Source organism: Micromesistius poutassou (genome assembly GCF_964030765.1).
Source record: "Micromesistius poutassou genome assembly, chromosome: 3".
NCBI classification, from domain to species: Eukaryota; Metazoa; Chordata; class Actinopteri; order Gadiformes; family Gadidae; genus Micromesistius; species Micromesistius poutassou.
The window spans coordinates 15,366,502-15,386,908 of record NC_140273.1 but is presented as its reverse complement, the minus strand read 5'-3'; the positions used below and the strand labels follow the sequence as shown (position 1 = coordinate 15,386,908).

At 41.8% G+C, this 20,407-nt stretch overlaps 1 protein-coding gene across 1 annotated transcript in view; it reads left to right on the top strand.

Moving 5' to 3' along the window:
* mad1l1 (mitotic arrest deficient 1 like 1) overlaps positions 1-20,407 on the top strand; it is a 63,827-nt gene that overhangs the window by 25,032 nt on the left and 18,388 nt on the right. Inside the window, exons 16-17 of the mRNA XM_084465613.1 lie at positions 8,445-8,673; positions 16,424-16,617. Coding sequence (XP_084321739.1) covers positions 8,445-8,673; positions 16,424-16,617 — 423 coding nt within the window. The remainder of the gene's footprint in view (positions 1-8,444; positions 8,674-16,423; positions 16,618-20,407) is intronic.

Here is a 20,407-nt window from a genome sequence, read left to right as displayed (position 1 = left end):
CCTAACTCAAATTGCCTCTGTCTGAGTTTGAGTAGGAGTTTAACAATTTTTCCACTAAGAATGCGGTTATATTCAGATTTTAAATTCAAGATTTGATTATAATCTACTTGCAAAAGAGAGGTCCTATAAGACTGTTCAAGTGTTAGGAGTGCATTCTCAATCTCCACCAGCCGATGGCGCTGTTCCTATTTTTTAGAAGCTTCAAAATAAATGATATGACCTCTCATAACTGCTTTAAGGGCCTCCCAGAGTGTGGAATCGGACACCTCCCCTGTATCATTAGTCTCTAGGTACTCCTCCAACCGTGCTGTCATATGGTTAGTAAACACTTGGTCAGTAAGCAACCACGGATTAAAGCACCAACAATAGCTTTGTTTGGGCAAGGCAAGCTTAAATTCAAGTGATACTGGACTATGGTCTGATATTAATGTTATGATATTTTGTATTATATTTTGTATGATCAATGTTAGATGCTAGTTTTGCATCCGCTAGGAAATAATCAATTCTCACAAATCAATGATTTGTGGACAGGAGAGAAAAACGAGTAGTCTTTTTGTACTGGATGTTGTAGTCTCCAGATATCTACCATATTTCTAAACTTAATCAGGTTATTCAATGTTTGGACAGATGCAATGGCGGGTGGAGTACGGAAGGAGAGCCTATCAAAGTACGGGTCAAGGTAACAGTTAAAGTCACCGCCCATTAACAGATTGATGGAGATCTGGAATTAACACTTTCCGGAAATAGTTTGGATCATTAGTATTTGGACCATATATATTTAGTAGTGTGACACGTAGCGAATGTATACTTCCAGTAATCATAATATACCTGCCATTTGGATCTGTGGCCACTGAAGCAAGCTGTAATGGAATATTTTTGCGGAAAAAGAATGGCAACACCTCTAGCTTTAGACGTAAAAGGTGACTGATAAACTTACGATATCCAGTTAGCTCTCTCTCAGCTTCCATGAAACCAATGTTATGTTACTCATATCTACCTGATTTACACTGTTAAGCCCTGACATGTATACAGCTGGGAAAATAAAAAGGCAATGAGAAAATTGTCAATAAAAATAAATATGAAGTCTGGCAGCTCTTAACAACATTGTACATTAACAAATACAACCCCACTACCCCTTCCCACAGACACTTCCCCAAACAAAGCATCAACTTCCCCATATCTGTAAGTGAGGACCACCGGGTGAATGTCAAGCACTAACGCATCTCTAAAAGTGTGCTAACTAACCAGCCTGTTAAAACAAATAGGCTATCAAGCTGTGGAAAGTCAGATGCCTCCTCTGCCGTTCAAGTAATACAGAAATTGTTAAATGATACCATCTTTAAATATTTTGAAGTCTTCTTTGATGCTCTCAGCAACTCCGCTGTCCAGCGGCGCCATCCTATCCATCTCCCGCGTTGTGTCTTGGGTTCCCGTCCACAAATCTCTTTGCTTCTCCGGGGGAAGTGAAAACCATCGGCCACCCGTTGTGTTGAAGATGGAGTTTGACAGGGAGACGTTGGCTGTGCTTTACCTCCAACTCCCACAAGGCCTGCATAACCTCACGGAACCCGCACCGCTGCTCCATCACCTCAGCTGTATAATCCGGGTAGATGTTGACCATTATACTCCAGGGGCCGTTGTCGACTAAGCCGTATTATCATCTTTCTCCTGGTAGAAGTGGACCCTGGCAATGAGGGTGCGAGGCCTGGCCCCCTCCACAGGCTTTTGGCTGATCATTGACCGATGCGCTCGGTCAATGATCACAGGCTTCTGAAAGTGCGTCTCACCCAGCAGTTTGGGGATAAGGGCGCTCATGATCTCTGCCGGCTTTCTCCTCTCCTCTCCTTCTGGAATGCCCACAATTTTGATATTATTGTGGCCCTCTAGGTCGTTAGCTTTGGCTTGGAGGCGAGTGTTTTCCACTTGTAGCTCGCCTACTGTTTTCTCCATTGCCGTGAGGCGGAGATCATGGTCTGAGGTAACCTCTTCCGGCGAATCCATCCTGGCTGCTAAAATGTTCTGTGAGGACTGAAGAGATGCGAACTTCGTTTCAAATTGGTCAAAACGGTCGTTAATGGTTTTCAGAATTGCGTCTGACATCTCTTTCCATTTTCCACCTGTTGGTGGGGAGTGTTCGCTGTCTGAGTCCTCCACTTCATCTTCGTTAGCCATGACGCTTGCTAGGTGTTCACGATTAGCCTTTTCTTTGCATCTATTTGGCGTTTTCAGGGCTTTATATGCTGGTCTAGGTGCGTAGAGATTGATAAATAGGTTATGAAAAGTTATGAGAGCAAACTTTGACTGAAAGACGGTAAATGCAAACAATTCAAACTTAAACCGAGAGGAGCTATCGAAAGCACGTCCTACTCCATCCGCTGCACACTAGCACCCCCATGTTGTTGACTTCTAACATGTCTCTGTCTTTGCTGTTTAAATCTAACAGTAGTCTATGAGTAATGTATCGGCGGTAACCACTGTTTTTCGGGTATTGTGAAATTGCGCCAGCTGGACATTCAGTGATATTGGATGTGTACCATGGAATGTCCAGTTGGTGACTCCACTGAGGCTATAGTAACGATGCTCTTGGCACCCTACGAGTACCCCTGGAGCCCTCGTTAGCTACGAGTGTTTTCACGACGTTCGTTACACAATGATGCTTTCGGGAAACGGTGTGAAAACTGTACGATGCTCGTACGACGAACTTCACGAACCACTTAGGCTAACGATGCTTTCGGGAAACTGGACCACGGTGTTTGAACAATGACCTTGTTAAATGAGGACAACGATTTAAGTTAAATAGTAGGTAGGTAGAATCTCCTTAGTAACCGTAACAATCTCTTGCCTTTATCAAGTAAAGTCTCACCATCGTCCCTCCAACTCTGGACACATTTCTAATAATAATAATAATAATAATAATAATAATAATAATAATTATACATTTTATTTCTATTGCACTATATATTACTAGAATCTCAAAGTGCTACAGAGAAGAAAAATTTTAATTTATGAGAATAAAAGCAATTAAAAAAAAAATCATCAAAAAACTGAAACTTGAACAGGCATATATCCTGCCCCTTGGACCTACAGTTATGAAACTTTTTGAACACATTTACGACTTTACAACTTCTATGACTTCCTTTGATTTTCCGCCATTGAGAATTTCTGGATTTTGTGAAGGTTCCCAGTTAAAATCCTTTGGGACACACCATCTATGGACCAGTATCTACCATCATTCAAGAAGGAAAGTGTGTATTACAAAAATTTAATCCAGTACAAGCCACTGCATTTGGAAAGGGTTTGGTTGTATAAAGTATATGGATGTGTATCTGTATAATTGCATATCTACATCAAGTTGGACCAAAGCCTGTCTACAGAGAGCCTTGGCACTCACTGCATGAGTGCAGATTGAATCTATGGGACTAGACGTCTTAATGTATCTCTTCACCTGCTTGTTGTTGAAATATTGCAGATTATTGTAGATTCCGCAAGTTCAATATAGATTATAGTTCAAAAGTTGAATGAATGAGTACTTATGTCCTTTCAATTTCTTACAGTTTGGGCCGTTGTTGGCCGTACACGCTAGCATTCTGCTAATGAATGCTGATTGGTCAGGGACGGACTTGCGACTGATTATGACCAGAGACCCCTCTTGATGGCATCTGAAGCTGAATCAGAAACATTATCTTAAGGAGGACTTTCCGTCAAAGTTAATTGTTATATGTATATATATATATAATATTATATATGCGGAAGTGCCAAAGTGACTCAGAACTTGCCGTAAAGCAGGACCTCTGGCAGTGACGTCATCATCTTTTTGAACAGAAGTGAACTTAAAAAATTCAATATTCAGCTGAGTGTATTCTTTTAGCCCCCCCTTTTGAATGTGACTTTCAAATGACTTGACAAAAAATGACACCCTGAGAAAAGTGGAATTTGAGGTTGAAACCCCATCGACTCCCATTCATTCTGCACTCACCGGTGAGCGCCCTCGCATGGACAAAGATGTGTTACCGCAACCAGTTCAGAAACCGGAAACCGGAATGTCATATTAGACATTCTCTGGTTGGACTCCTGTGACTTTGAGTTCAGTATAAATGTTGTTCAGGAAATCTGAACATTTATTGTTCAGACGCCCCCATGTTTAATTTGAGCAGAACCAACTTTTCGCCGGTTGGGTTGAAGGTCCTTATTGACCAAGTTGAAATCGATCGACCTAACAGCCCACAATTTTGGTCCTCAAATACAATTTGGCCAATCATCATCTGGCCAATTTATCCAAATTGGACAATACATTTACTTTTAGGGCATTTAGCAGACGCTTTTATCGAAAGCGACTTACAATAAGTACATGGTTCCCTCAGGAACCAGAAATGTACAACAACATGGCCGCCAGAGACCCACATTGATCCAATCAGCTTTAAGGGCCCACATGGGGGGGGTAACTTGGCAAGCAAATATCCTTGACCATTTTGATTTCCAGTCGTCCAGTCGTACGTTTTCGTATCACCGGCTTTTCCATTGTAATTAACCCTCTAAATAAGGTCATATTGGTCTGTATTGGGTTCTGCCCTGCTGCATGCAGCTTTAATTCATAGTTGTTATTTATGCTAAACCAATAAAGCTGGTGGAGGCTAGATCTTTAAGCTTTATTGTATCGTTTTTTTGTTAGGTTCAATCCTTTTTCATTCTTTTTGTTTAAATAATTAATGTATCCATTGTAATCTATTAAACAAGGCAAGCGGTTGAAGCATATTACAGTGACATGCAACGCCTGTCCACTGGAATTACTGTGATCACCTCAGATACTCAGCAGCATGGCTGCTGGATTAATCCTGCCGCTGTTCCACATCTTTTCTGTTCCACGTTTTATGAGATCCCTCGCTAGGCCTGGGCGATATGGCTGAACGACATATCACAATATAACTTGATCATATTGATCGATATCGATAACTATTGATCATTTGAATGACCTCAAAAGACTAGGAATTAACATGCTGGATTTAAACACTTCTGTTTAACACTTAATATGACCTTCCACTTCATTGATAAATACTCCAATGTCGATACAACAATGAAAAACACTCAAATCTTGTAAATAAGTACGGAACCGTGTTTGTAACAAAGCCAGCTGCTAGATTTGGTGGTCCAGTCTCTTATCGATATATATTGAACATGCTTTATATTGATATTGACGTGATAGATATTGATTGTCTATCACGATACGATGATTTATTGCCCAGGCCTATCCCTCGCCTCACTTTTTTGGCCCCAATCTCCTTCCTTCACCAGTAAAAACTGTCTACTGCAGCGTCCATAACTAAGGAATAGTTCATTACATGCGCTTTTTATTTGGGTTGGTGTTCGTGATCCACCCTGAACTTATGTGTCCCTCTTGGCTTTCACCCTGAACAACATGGTACTGTGTTTACTGTGTTTACTGTGTTTACTGTGTGTGTGTGTGTGTGTGCGTGTGTGCGTGCGTGCGTGCGTGCGTGCGCGCGCTCAGCGTCGTTGATTATGCAAACGGTGGAGTGAGGCCACTAATTAGTATGTTGATGTACCTTTTGTACCATAGTTGAGATGTGGTCTCGCCGCCAAACAGGCAATTTGGCCCCATTACACGGAGAATGATTATTATATCAAAGTTTAAAGCAAGCAAGCAGGACCTTGATGACATTTCTGTGTGTAGTTTACATTATTTATGGTGTCACGGTGCTTATTGGTTCTTTTTGAGAGGCTGTAAGTGGGCAAGCACTAGTTAATATTATAATATGTATATTAAATATATAAATACATTGTAATCATATTAATGACAGAATATCATGCTGGTGTAGGTTTTATCCAACCTTGAAGTGCTAGTACTATAGGTGTGTGGACTTGTGCTTAATGTGACTGAAGAAACTTGAATATATAAAGCAACGCAAAAACAATATGTCAATGTTGCTTTACTAAGAGTATTTATGCTCTCTCTCTATCTCTATGTTGCTCTCAAGCTCCCTCTCTCAAGCTCTTAGTGTATTCACTCTGCAGGAGTGCGCTTCGGAAATGGACTAGGTTCTGGGTTTAGATTCATTGTTATTGTTGGCGCCATGAATAAAAGATGTGTGCCCCTGGCGCTCCACCTTGGGGCCCGTGAGACGCCGCAGCAGCGGTGCGGGGATAAATGCGTGCATGTAGTCTCTCTCAGAACAACGCAACCGGACACACTGTAGTACACAGTCAAACATCAGAGGGGACATCTATTATATCTATATTTGTGCACGCGTGTAGTTGATATCCTTTAATCTTGCGGGATAATCCTCCGGGCTGTTTATCAACCCATAGTCGTCCTCATTCCTCCAATGACATTCGTTCAGTTAACACCTGTCTGTCTTTCTTTGTTTCAAGGGTAGAGACGACCAACTAATCTCTCTACCCTCGCTTAATTAGGTGCTGGAACACCAACCGATTCTAAATGGGATAATCACCTTCCGTAGCTTTACTTTCAGAGAAACGTATTGCTTCAACCCCATAGGCCAGTTTAGATAAAAGTGATAAAATAAGTGAAAATACACTGAACATTCTGTGCCCCAACACCACCAGGGAGCATTGGCCTAAATCTGGATAAGTCTTATTGGGGTGGAAAACTTTTGTCTTTTTGACATTGATGCAGTTATTGGCTGCTCCTTTTCAGGACTTGTTTTTATTTTTGCAGGATTTATTGCCCTGATTTCCATATTACCTGAATACACTGTCCTTCGACAAACTCTGAGCCTCAAAAGATTTAAGGGGGGAAAGTGGAGGAGGACAAACATCCAATCGCTTCTCTTCCTCTGTTAAACCCATACCTCATTAGTGTGTGTGTTGTATATTTCGTGTGTGTGTGTGTGTGTGTGTGTGTGTGTGTGTGTGTGTATAAATAAACACACTTTCTGTCCATTCATTCACAGATCATATACTGGCCATCTCTTTTTCTATTATGGATGACTTTATTCCTGAGGTTTTATTTCTGTGTGAGTGTGACGTCCTCACCCGTATCTGCGTTGTTTCCTTCTCTCAGGGCTGTAGCACGACAGTTCTTCTTCACAACATGCCTCCGTTCTCCATGTCCTTCGAGGGGCGTCTCCTCTCCTCTATTGTAGTCCCCTTTCCTCCTGCTCTCGTCAAGGCCTGTAGTTTATTTGGCAAGAGTCGCTCGGGGCCATATGGAATGTAATTTAAACCGTAATCAACAGTGTGTGTGTGTGTGTGTGTGTGTGTGTGTGTGTGTGTGTGTGTGTGTGTGTGTGTGTGTGTGTGTGTGTGTGTGTGTGTGTGTGTGTGTGTGTGTGTGTGTGTGTGTGTGTGTGTGCACTCGTGCTCGTGTGTCATTGCGTGCAAGTCGGTGTGTGAGCGATTGTGCACACAGTGATTGTCGACGTGTGTGTCCCTTTTTTTTTTATTGACATTGAGCTAACATAGACTTTCATTTACCCCGTACGGCAGAATAAAACAAAATTACAGCAAAAGCAGGGAATCTGTTTTTATTTTTTATTTTTTGGAAATCAAATTACATTTCTGTGTGGCGGGCTTCCTATATGAGTGTATGCAATATATCCTTGGCCCACTGACTGCCTTTATTGCCGGTTCTCTTATGTAATTTCCTTGTGACTATGGCTGCATTTCATTTGCTAGGGCTGTACGGCAGTTCTAGGCAATAAAGCCATGTAGGGCCAGCCCTGTTTCTGTAGTCTGCGCACAAGACCTCCTAAAATGGCTCCTTCCAAACCCGGGGTTGTATGTTTTAGCGTTTCAGTTCCCCAGTCCTAAGCACTAGTTTGAAGGGATGTTGTAGTAGCTGTATTTTAAATTCATAGCACTATAAATAACACAACATATGCTGGAGAACACAGCCACACCGCAACACCACTGCCACAGCGTCATCTTTTCGCTGCTCGCTGGTGGGCATCTGGCTAAGGGGAAAGCATCAAATTGTCTCCTAAATGTAAGTGTGAAAAGACGTTTCAGACTGAAAAACGGTAATTAGGAGCTAAATATATAAACAGCATGGCGTAAACTACACAGCCTCGTATGATTTACATCAAAAACCCCGGACCGGATCTTTGTGGATGTCTCATGTTCCACTATTGGAATTCCCATCCATCATGGCTGTGTTTGTTAGTGCTGCTGCTGTGCACCCAGTTGTATCACCCAGTTTGATGAACATCAAATGGAGAAATAATGATCATATTTTGAAAAGAGAATACTCTTATACACACATACAGCGTTACATAGATGATCAGTCAGCAGGTCACTGCAGAGGCTCACTGTCTTTTTATGGCAAGTTCATTAGAGCCATGTCAAGGCAAATTATATTCTCCTTGTGTTCTCTTTGCTTTTCTATCTTGACACTCTCACTCCCTCTCCCTCTCATCTCTCCTCATCTCTCTCTCCCCCCCCCCATCCCTATCCCCCTCCATTTGCAGGGTGACTATGATCCAGTCAAGACCCGAGTACTTCATTTGAAGATGAATCCCACGAACGTTGCTAAGCAACAGAGGCAGCAGGAAACTGAGGCTCTTCGGGAGGAAGTGACACGACTGCGGGAGCACCTGCGCTCCCTGAAGGACGCGGGGCCCCTGGCATTGCAGGACGACCCCCACACTGGCAGCCCAGGCCTGGGCCTCAGCCTGCCGCCGTCACAGGAGGTGCTCGGTAAGACACGCAGAGACACACAGAGCAGTGAGCCCCGCTAGTGCTAATCAGCCTATAGCTGAGGATAGCTCACGTGTGTTGAAGTGACCTCCGCACACTCACTCTTATACTTCCCATGTACTCTGTCTAATTAACCCGACAGTCGAAACTTATCTTGTAAATGAGGATTAGACCAGCAATTATCACACGTTTTTGTAGGCAAATGGAGATTAACTGACATTTACATTTTTTCCACACACTTATCACGTTGGCGTATCACTCCAACAAAGCTCCTGATTTACTCCCTTCCCCTACAGAAGTAGAGTCAGAGGAGCCTTGCATCATTATATGATAAAGAACATTCCTGCATCCCTCTTATGGCTTGGGAAAGGCTGAAATTGGTTATTAATCATGAGGATTTAATTTTGACGGCCATCTTGACCTTTTGAGACTTATCCATATGTAGAGGCTTTTTTAATAGAATAATTATGCAAAGTATATTTGCAAATGACTTGCAAAAGGCTTAATGGGTTTACACAGTTGAGGATTCGGCACAGACAACGGCAGTGTTTTCCATGGCACCGTTTTGGATTTCCCCCTCAGCGGAAATCTTGTCACTTGTCAATCCCTATTCTGTTCCTGACATTTGACATTTATTTCTAGAATAAGCCCGCCAATTGTCGACACAGTAGACATACTTTTCCGATTTGTTTACGTTTAGAAGAGTTAACAATAATCCAACAGCATAGTTTCCGGCAAACTGCATTTTTCCCCGTAAAATCCAAAAGCGTACAGTTACTATAAAATGGCTCTATCTGTTTTGATATAAACGCCTAAAGCGTGTGTGTATTTGAAGATGAAAGCTTTAAAGTACAGTATTAACATTTTTTACGTTCAGTATAAAGTGGGAATGACAGATTTGCTATAGCTTTGGTGGACCTCAACTTTGTGAAGGAGAAAATTGACTCCTCCGGGTGGAAATGTTATGTTCAGTGTTGTACATTGGGTCAGGGTGTGTGTGTAATGGAGATCAAAGAGGCTTTTAGGCAATGCGTGAGCCAATGTGTGGTTGGAAGTTGGGTGGGGAAAGTGGTCTCACAAATCATCTTAATTCTGATGGTGGACGACCTCAACTCTAGGTGAACTTTCTTCTCTTTCTTTCACTTCAAACTTGTTTCACCCAGTCATGTTTCTGGGACCTGTCATGTCTAGCCGTTAGGCATGGGCAAAATGATTCTTTTCCGGGAATCAGTTCTTTCAGTTCCCTTCACTATCACAATTCGTTCGTTTGATTCGTTCGTTCAGTTCGTTCAGTTTGTTAAGTCATATGGTCAGTTACGTCATTTGGCAGGGCATCTCAGGTGTCTGGCCTCACCACTTTGCTTTTAAATATGAGGTACGCCCGCAAACAAAGCCTTTAAAACCACCAGAAGGTCTCAGACGGTGACGGTGCTCGGGAAAACAGCTAATTTCTGTAGCATTAGCCTACGACGCCGCTCGAGCATTACACGTGTGGTTTGAGAACGTTTTAGACTCAATCAATATGAGAACGTTTTAGACTCAATCAAAATGAAGTCGAGGGGAGACGAAGCTCTATTCGTTTCTATCTTTTATTTACCATATTGATTGAGTGACCATAATTTTATTTTATGTAAAAAAAAAAAGGAATCAGTTCTCTTCTTTTTGGGAATCAGTTCTCGTCGTTCACCTTCGGGATTCGTTTGTTCTGACCGAATCGTTCGCGAATCGCCCATGCCTACTAGCCGTACTTCAAATGGAATGGATCACTAAGTTCATCTCTGATTCAGAAGAGGACTGATAACCAGTACAATGGGATACTCTTCCCATTGTCGTCTCCCTCCTTGGCCTACAGCAAACACAAGCTCGGCCAACACTGGTTAACTAAACTTCTCCCGTAGCGGGTAAGAGTACCAGCTAGAGACATGCTGAGATATCTGTAAATTGGTGTCTGCCTGTCTTACTCAGATTCAGACAAGTTGTTTGTGCCATTCATCATTGTCCGTCCTGAAGGGGAGTTTGCTGGACTAGCATTTCTGTTAGCTGCACCACTTGCAGACTTGCAGTAGCCTTGTTCCTGCTCATGTGAATGGAATACATTTTGAATTACTTTAAAGTAAAAGACCTTGGATGTGTTCCAAAAGGTTGCTTATTCAAAAGGAGTACAGTAACAACATTATAGCTTGTCTACAGGCACACAGTTAATTCAGCTCTCCTTCTGGACAAACAATGTTGAATTGGGTTCGAGGGAGTGCAGTTTTTAAAATTGAATAGCAAGCAACTAGCCAGAAATAGACCAGTAAGGCTAAGTTAAGTGGAGTTTGTTTTTGTGGTTTTTGCGCATAATAGTTGCATCTCAGGCCCTGTCCACACTAACCCGGGTAAATATGAAAACGCACACTTGCATTGAAAACAATCTCCGTCCACACTATCGTTTTCATATAGTTTACGGAATGTTTTGCATCCACATTCCACTGAAATGATTTTGATAAACAGTTGTTGTCGTCATGGTAATGCGACTCCCCCCACGCCTCTGTTTAGATTACAGGAGTGCAATCAGCTGATAGTTGCAGTTGATCAGCTGGCTCAAATATGGCTCAAACCAAAAGCACAAAGGCAAGATGTTGTTTTTTTAGAAACGCCGCTCCAAGTACGGTTTGAACTGGCGTTTTTTTTCCCATCGCTTAAGCACAGCAAGTACAGCACTCGCCTTCGGTGTTGGAGTAACGAATATGTATGAGACAGTATGCCCAGTTGTAAATGAAGATACATAAGTACATTGCACAGAGAAATCATCATTTCCATTTCACCTGCCATTTTTGTTTAGATGAGCGTTTCTGTCTCGAGCACAAGCTTGTGGCAGTGTCATGGCAACCGAACGTCATCATCTCTGAAAGCCTTCGTCTACCCTGACCACACTACAACGTGAACCCAGAGTTTTCACATTTATCCACCTCAGCGATCGAAAAGCATTGTTTTCAGTGTCGGAATTTGCCGTTCTAATGTGGACGGAAGGGCTAAACGGATAAATATTCATGCGTTTGTAGATTTACCCGGGTTAGTGTGCCTCAGACATGGTACATTTCGACACAAGTGATAATGAGGGCAAGACAGGAGAGGGACTGGCATGACAGTGTTAAATATTTCATTGTATTCAAGCATTTAGGGTCTTCAAGTATGCTGGGCGAATTCAATCTTCGATTCGGTCTCTCACCCACTCCGTTTCTCCCTCTCCCTCTCTCTCTCTCTGTCTCTCTCTCGCTTACTGAGATGCCTGCATACCATCTGAACACAGGGTCGGTGATTAAATATCATGGAGCCATTTCAGAAGAGCTTCACTAACAATGAACAAACAAGCTTTTCTTCTCCGACTCTCTCCATTTCCATTCACGCTGCCTTTTTATTAACCTCTTTTTACAAACCCCCGTCTCTCTCGTCAGCGTCATTTTTAGTCCCTGAGCTCAGTGTGTGTCAGCCTCTACTGCTTTTCTTTTATCTCTCCTGTCACGTAATTGGTCATTGACTGCGTTGTTAATGGTCTTCGTTTATGGACTACATTTATGCACACAGGGATCTTAACTTGTGAGGTGCGAGGAGAGCTCTATTGGAAGGAACTAATATCTTTGTAAGATTGTTGCAGAGTCAACCATTTCTTGATATTTCAATATGAATGGATTTGGTTGATTGAAGCTTGGTTGAATTCAAATCCTCTCTTATCATCCCGACAGCAATCAATAAATCAAAGACTCTGTGGCTGGCACACGCCTGTACCCACGATGCACTGCTGGTGCGATTATAGTATCAGCTGCTTCTGGCTGGGTAGTACTGCAGAGGGTAACCTCTCAGTGGTGCATCACAGATGGTGTTGAATGATGGTGTTGAATTATCTTGGTGTTTGTAGACGAGCTTGTGTGGTTACTGGCACTCGTTTTGAATAAGCGACTACTCTGAACACGTTGGAAATCTTTGGCAAGTTTTTAAAAGTGTATTCCCCTCAAAGGAACCTGAGTAATGTAACTGCAAGTCAAGGGTTCCCTTCTGGATGCACAATGTTGAATTTAACGACTGCTGAATCTAACTAAGACAATCGCCCATTTTTTTACAGATTTCTCGGGGTGGCCCTTCAAGTGTAAACTCAGTTATATGGCATAACTAATGTGGCCCAGAGCCGGGGCTATTCCAAATACCTATTTCTAAGCTTTGGATGATTCAGCATTTTTTAAACAAATAGCTGAATGTTCATCCTTAACGAGGTCAATTAACATGGACCAAGACCCAGTAGGCTTGGGCGAGCCTGTATGTATTAATTTAGTCCAATCATGGTTATTCTAGGATGCCAATATGAGATTCACTGGCCAGGGGGCGGCAGGAGGAAAGAGTGAACATTTAATTTAAAATATTGAAACATTAAAAAAAGGTTTTAATAGCAATATCTCCTTTTAAAACGCTTGTTTCTATGCTTTGTGAGGCAATATCACAGCAGTATGTTCCATTAAACGTTATTATCTTATCTTTAATATCATAATCCAATCACTATCCATATGGTTTAATTTATGGAACACAGAGCAATGTATGGACGAGCAGGTATATGGTGATGCGGGGTGTCAGATCCATGGAAAACAGACAGGAAACTGGTTTTAAAACCAACTTATGCTGTTTACCGGGGCTAATCGGTCGACATTGGGCTCCACCGGAAACTACTTAATGCACAGAAGGGCACAGTTTCTAAAGATTATTTGTAATGTAATCATAGTTTTGTAGATTGCTCTTATTGTTACTATAAACGGAGCACACATAGAATCCGTCTCAAGGTAGGGCGCTGCCTCCCGCCCATTTTTCACCGTTCATCAGACCAAATGGGCACATGTGCCCATTGGCCAAAGCAGAGCGCTCTCTTCTAGAGCCAGTACACTCTGTCACATAGTTCCTTGATATCTGGCACTTTCCAACGGTAGTCACGGTCGGATGCGTACAGAAAATGTACCTAATCGGAACAAAGTGATTCATTCGTTAGCGAGTTACTTATCTATGTATGCTTTGGGCTTCCAGGGTGGAACGGATCGAACAAGATTTCAGTTTGTCATTTGTAATTCATACAAACAAGATTACTTTAAATACTTGAATCTATGTCTCAATCACCAGTGTTCGGTTTCTGGTGCTCTGTGGTCATTGTGGAAATGTACAACAATTGTTATTGTATTTAAGGGGCATTTTGGAAGAAAACTATGAGAATGAAATGTTTCACAGTATGGTGGTTCAATCAATTACGGGTGAACTTATCCTCGCCTGACAACAGGCTGTTGTCTGTAGAAGTTCCTTTCAACCACTCTCTCCTTGTTGTATTGTTGTACAACAGACGGTACAGCATGTTTCGGTGTCTTCTTTGTCCAAGGGACCTCAGTATTTTTTTGCGACCCCACAGAAAGGTAGATCACTAATGTTCTGAAACATTTTACAGATCATAAAGGGTTTTTGAGGAGAACCATTAGCTACATCACTGCTGGATCATTTCAAATTTGGCCGGATGTTCTCAGTTTTTTTTTTTTCTCAGACTTTACAGTTTGGAGTACGAAGAGTATTTCCTGTTCTATTTTCAGATTAACTCTTTCTGGAGGGCAAGTGAAAGGAAAAGTCAGATTTGTGAATAGGGCCCCTTTAATGTCCACCCTTACTCATACAGGGTGTGTTAGTCTTTTTTTTTTATCTACAACTGACTCATTTATTGCACTGATCAGAAATGCTGATAAGTGCTGGGCCTCTCTCAAGCAGCAGAATAAAACCCTTTTTAAAGGCTGTTATAAATGCAAATATACAGAAAATTATGGGATCATTAAAAATGGTACATATTTTGAAATGAATTAAATTCTGTGATCGTTTTATCTACAGTGTTAAAAGGCTTATTCCCGTCATTGTGTGTGTACGCCTTTTTTGACCTCCATTAAAATGCTGTTGTGCAATTTAGTCAATGTGCAGTGTACTTCGGAGAGTCTGTGGCAAATGATCAATCTGTGGGTATTTTGACAGCTGCCATAAAATGACAAGTTTCACATAATCTCACTCAGGAAACAGTGATTATCACCGCTGACAAACTCGCACTTCCAGTGGAGAGGAGGGACCCCAGGGACACACGGACAGACGTACACACTTATATGTGCAAGGAGACACACCCCACTCTATTTATAGTTTCCTGACACCTTGCTGTGAAAATTGAGTCAAATAGGCAAGAAATAGCAGAGTTCTAGGCGGAAGTTATAAGGTGTGTGTGTGTGTGTGTGTGTGTGTGTGTGTGTGTGTGTGTGTGTGTGTGTGTGTGTGTGTGTGTGTGTGTGTGTGTGTGTGTGTGTGTGTGTGTGTGTGTGTGTGTGTGTTAGAAAAATGCTGACCAATAGATCTTGGTTCGTGGTTGCTTGCTGTTGTAAGAATGACGGACTGAGTGCACGAATGAACTGACTGGTCATGATGAAACTGGCAAGGAGTAATACCTCTAATAAGAGCAAGGTCAAACTGATGCTGGAAGGCCAACACCCACTTAATACAATGATGCATTGTTTCATTTTTACCCTGCCATTTGCCGTCTGAATACGCTTGGTCAGGATTTCAGCAGGTTACCCCGCACATCAGCATAAACTACAACTGATAGATAATGTTAACCGTTTGGTGATGTGTTTTCCCCCCATAGCTTATAAAAAATTGATTCCGAACCCACCTATGATCTCAGTCCAGTGATGTCATCACTATAAAACATGAGATTACACTCTAAGGGTTTTGGTCAAAGACTATTACTTAATTAGTCGGTCTGACTACTGGTAAATCCATCGGTGCTCTCATATTACAGCACTTTATCCAGAGTAGAGGGCCATATGGTGTGCGAGCAGTCGTTCTCATGGGGTACTGGTGTTTGATGCGAACTAGAGCTTAGTTCCGACATCGTATATTACATCTGTTCCTGCTAAAACCTCCAAGCTGTTGGTTAAGGAAAAGCACTTATGTTCACGCAGGTGGCATATTGTGTGACTATTTAAAAGTCGATGGACTAGGCGCCCATGGTTTTCGTTTAACATGATAAAAGGAAAGATTCATGTGCATTCATACGTTTTCAAGTTGCTTGTCGGTGCAAATGTCTCCCTATTCCCAAGCTCTGCACAAGAAGAACAAGAACAAGCTTAACCCTCTGTATTGTATCAGTATGAATGTTATGGGAAACCATAACATTCATACAAATACCATACAAACATATACACTTACCCACCCCTCTTAGGCACTTATTGTATGGTGTATGTTCTGGCACTTAATGTACACACTTGCACTTAAAAATAGTACTTAGCATTGAGTAGCATCATATCTATCTTTTTGTGTATGGGGAATGGGTTAACCTAACAATTGAAAGTGCTTGAGCCCTAAATGTCAATGAATATTGAACACTTGTTCAGGTGTGTGATGGGAAATAGGGCTGAGCGATTAATCAAATTTAACCCAACATCACGATGTAATAGAACACACTTTGGACAAAGCAAAGGAAAGAGCAGTTTATATGTTGACTGCTTCCAATGTTGTGTTGGTCATACTATAGAAAGATGTATTGCTTGTTTAGTGAATAATACCGAACATAAGGAACTTAAAAAAGAGAAATCGCATAGTAAATCACAATCGCAGTATTGGTCGAAATAATCGCAATTGGATTATTTCCTCAAATCTCGGCGGTTTCTCTGTCCAGCGTTGACTCCCCACACATTCTTGGTCCTTCCTTCACCAGATCTGCGTAAGCAGATGGAGAGCTCTGAGATGAAGAACAAGCGGCTGAAGGAGGTGTTCCAGAGGAAGATCCAGGAGTTCCGCACCGTGTGCTACGTGCTGACGGGCTACCAGCTCGACGTCACCACGGAGAACCAGTACCGACTCTCCTCTGTGTACGCTGAGCACATGGACGACTCTCTGCTCTTCAAGAAGGTGTGTGTGTGTTTGAGAGAGACATTTGGAGTGTGTGTGTGTGTGTGTGTGTGTGTGTTTGAGAGAGACAGCGGTTAAAATCAGTGGGCGTTAATGCAAAGGAGTGTTTATTAGGGGTGTAAACCTCTGGCTTCACCACGGTTCGATACGATTACGATTCTTAAGGCAACGATTCGATATTTGCCGATATTAAAAATTTTGCTTCGGTACGATTCGATTCAGTAACATGAACGATATGAAACAATATTTTTCACTAACAGAAAAATATGCCATTTTTATCAAGTCACAAATGCATACAACCAAATAGAGGTTCACAGTGTAATTATTTTATTAAGCTCTGCTTAATTACAAATAACCTTATTTTTTAATAAAAACTGAATGTGCTTTTGAAACACTTGAAAGTGCAACCACTCAAGTTACAAGCTGTAACATGGAATGAAAATGGACAGTGCAAACTTGACTGTGGGGGGGGGGGGATCGGGATTGTAGACGGGGGAGGGGGGGATCGGGATTGTAGACGGGGGAGGGAGGGGGCGATCGGACGTGTCTTTTTAGTCACGGTGAAACAGCTGAGTTGGTAGCTCTGCTGTGTTTTCGTTGCAGGTGATTGGCGAGGTTGGTTGTATTACCGGTGTAGGCCTATTTCAGTTAGACTAAACACCGTTTACATATAGCATGTGTTTTGTCAAGTTCCCCTCTTTCTTCCGGAAACCAAAATAGAGGCACCGAAAGATTTAAGTCCTAATGGCGAGTGGATGTCTGCGCTCCCCGCTTCGTGGAGCTGCGGAGAGGCTATGTTCTGCCCTGTGCGTTTGATTTCGTCTGCCGTGTGCGTTTGATTTCGTCTGCCGTGTGCGTTTGATTTCGTCTGCCGTGTGCGTTTAATTTCGTCTGCCGTGTGCGTTTGATTTCGTCTGCCGTGTGTTTGATTTCGTCTACCGTGTGTGTTTGAATTCGTTTTCCGTGTGTGTTTGAGTTTGTCTGCCGTGTGGAGGAGGCAGAGCCACGGCGCTGCCGACGCGCGGGGGTTGACGTTGTATTCAGAAATCAAATCATACTTTTTTTTTTACAATTAGAATAAAACGGAACGGTTTAATAATCTATACGTGATTTGAATCGATGCAACCCGCACCGTGGCCTCTAGAATCGATGCATCGATACATATAGGTTTATCGTTACACCCCTAGAGTTTATGCCTCTATGCTTGAGCTGTGTGTGAGTGTCCATGCGGTTAAACACTGCATGTCCCCTCCTGCTGCTGAAGAGTGTTCCGGTGCTCTCCTACCTGCCTCTCGAAGCCCTTTTCATCTTCTTTTCATCCATTCTTCTGTCTCATTGTCTCCGTCGTTTTCTCTTTTATCTTCTGAAAAAGGCTTTCAATGGTACTCCTTTTCTCTGTGTGCTTTCTCTTTCAGTCTTTCTCTGTGTCCCTCTTGATATCCCTCATTCCCTCCTCTTATTGTCTCTCTCTCCCTAACACACACACATAAACATAAATATACATCTACATATACTTATACATGCACATACATGCATACATACAGGGAATGCGCCAGGGTATTTATAGTGAGCGATTGCCACCGGCCGTTAATGCCTTGCTCACAGGCTGGGACTCACTTCCTTTAAAGGAAAATAAGGAGGTGTGTGTGTGTGTGTGTGTGTGTGTGTGTGTGTGTGTGTGTGTGTGTGTGTGTGTGTGTGTGTGTGTGTGTGTGTGTGTGTGTGTGTGTGTGTGTGTGTGTGTGTGTGTGTGTGTGTGTTTTCTTTGTGGTGTGTCTAATCTGGAGCATTGAGCCCACCTGCGACCCTGCCAGGGGAGATAATTCACTGTCGATATTTATTAACCTCAGAGCACCATCCCACACCAATGCATGCATGCTGATTAACCCATACTCACACACACGCACACGCACACACAATTCCTTTGTAGTTGCGCTCAAATGCACACCTCCTCACATTCCACCACACAGTGTCACACCTCACTCTAACGTTGCTCACAACGCTGTCGAACCAAGCATAAATATATATATGCATGTGTATACACACACAGGCACACGCACACTCCCACACACACACACACACACACACACACACACACACACACACACATACACGTTTACTTTACCAACAGGGGACTATCGGTTTTCATCAACCAAGTGTGGACCTCTATTTCTGGTCATTTTAAAAATACAAAAACATAATACAGAGTTTAGTTTTAAGTACTTTTGTCATAATATAACTTCAAATTGTTGTTTTTTATTTTTTTAAAGAAGTTGCCAAGAGGGGACTTGAATCCTTAAGCGATATTTACATATCTAAGAGGGGACTCCATTCACTGCAGCAGGGGAGCTGTCTGGGCCTATTGTTTCACTCAATGAGTGTTTGCCAACCGCAACTGTTGCTTCTGTCAGTCTTAACAGTACAAGAGGGGACCTTCTAGTGAATTTAATTGTGTATAAAAATAAATGCTCTGGAATCTATCTTGAAGAGAAAAAATAATCTATTTATGTAAATCACAGATCCCACAATTGAAAAACATCATTTCAAGATATATTTAGAACAGTTAAAAAATGTGTTTTGCGATTAATTTGCGAGTTTACTATGGACAATCATGCGATTAATCACGATTAAATATTTTAATTGATTGATAGCCCTAGTTAGTATTTTTGCTCATGACAAAATTTCCCTCATGAAATGTCTAAAGGCTCTATGAATTATTTTTTACTATAGAGGAAGCAGTAAACTATTTTTTTCTAGCCTAATGAATACATAAATGCTGGAGTGTAAGTGTCGCTCCATACCATTTAACAGGGGACCAGTGTCATTTTGTACAGGCTAAGAGGGGACTTCTGTCATCCTGTACAATCCAAATGGGAACCATCTTTTCTGTTTAACAGCACAAAGTAATAAAAAAATCTACACATTAAACTTTCTTTGAAGGTCTGTATACTATTGTGCAGGTTCTGAGATATGCTGTAGGTAACTCCATCAAAAGACATGATAGCTTTAAGGCTGTTCAAGTGCAGGGAACAGTGTTTGTTGATTGATTGAACCGTGATAAATTGTGGTAGTTAAAACTGAAGTCATGTTATTGTGGAAAAACTGTCCCTTACATAAGTTCACATTCAAAGAACAGACAAACTTTGTGCTCTAAAATATAAAAGATGGTCCCCACTTGGATTGTACAACATGACACAAGTCCCCTGTTAAATGGTATGGGGCGACACTCACACTCCTGCATGGATCTATTCACGAAGTGTGGAAAAGACGAAATGTAATCCTCATCAATAACCAATAATCATCTTTTAAGATATATTTAGAACAGTTAAATGTGCGATTAATGAGCAATTTGCAAGTTAACTATGGACAATCATGAGATTAATCACAATTAAATATTTTTAATTGATTGACAGCCCTAGTTAGCCCTGTTATATATAAGTATTTTTTCTTATGACCAAATGTCTCTTATGAACTATGGAAGAGCTGTCTAAAGGCTCTATGGAAAATGATTTATTTTCTACTATAGAGGAAGCAGTAAACTATTTTTTTCTTACCTAATGAATACATAAATGCTGGAGTGTAAGTGTCGCGCCATACCATTTAACAGGGGACCAGTGTCCTTTTGTACAGGCAAAGAGGGGACTTCTGTCATCCTGTACAATCCAAGTGGGAACCATCTTTTCTGTTTAACAGCACAACGTTAAAAAACAAAATTCTATACATTAACCTTTCTTTGAAGGTCTGTATACTATTGTGCAGGTTCTGACATATGCCTTAAGTAACTCCATCA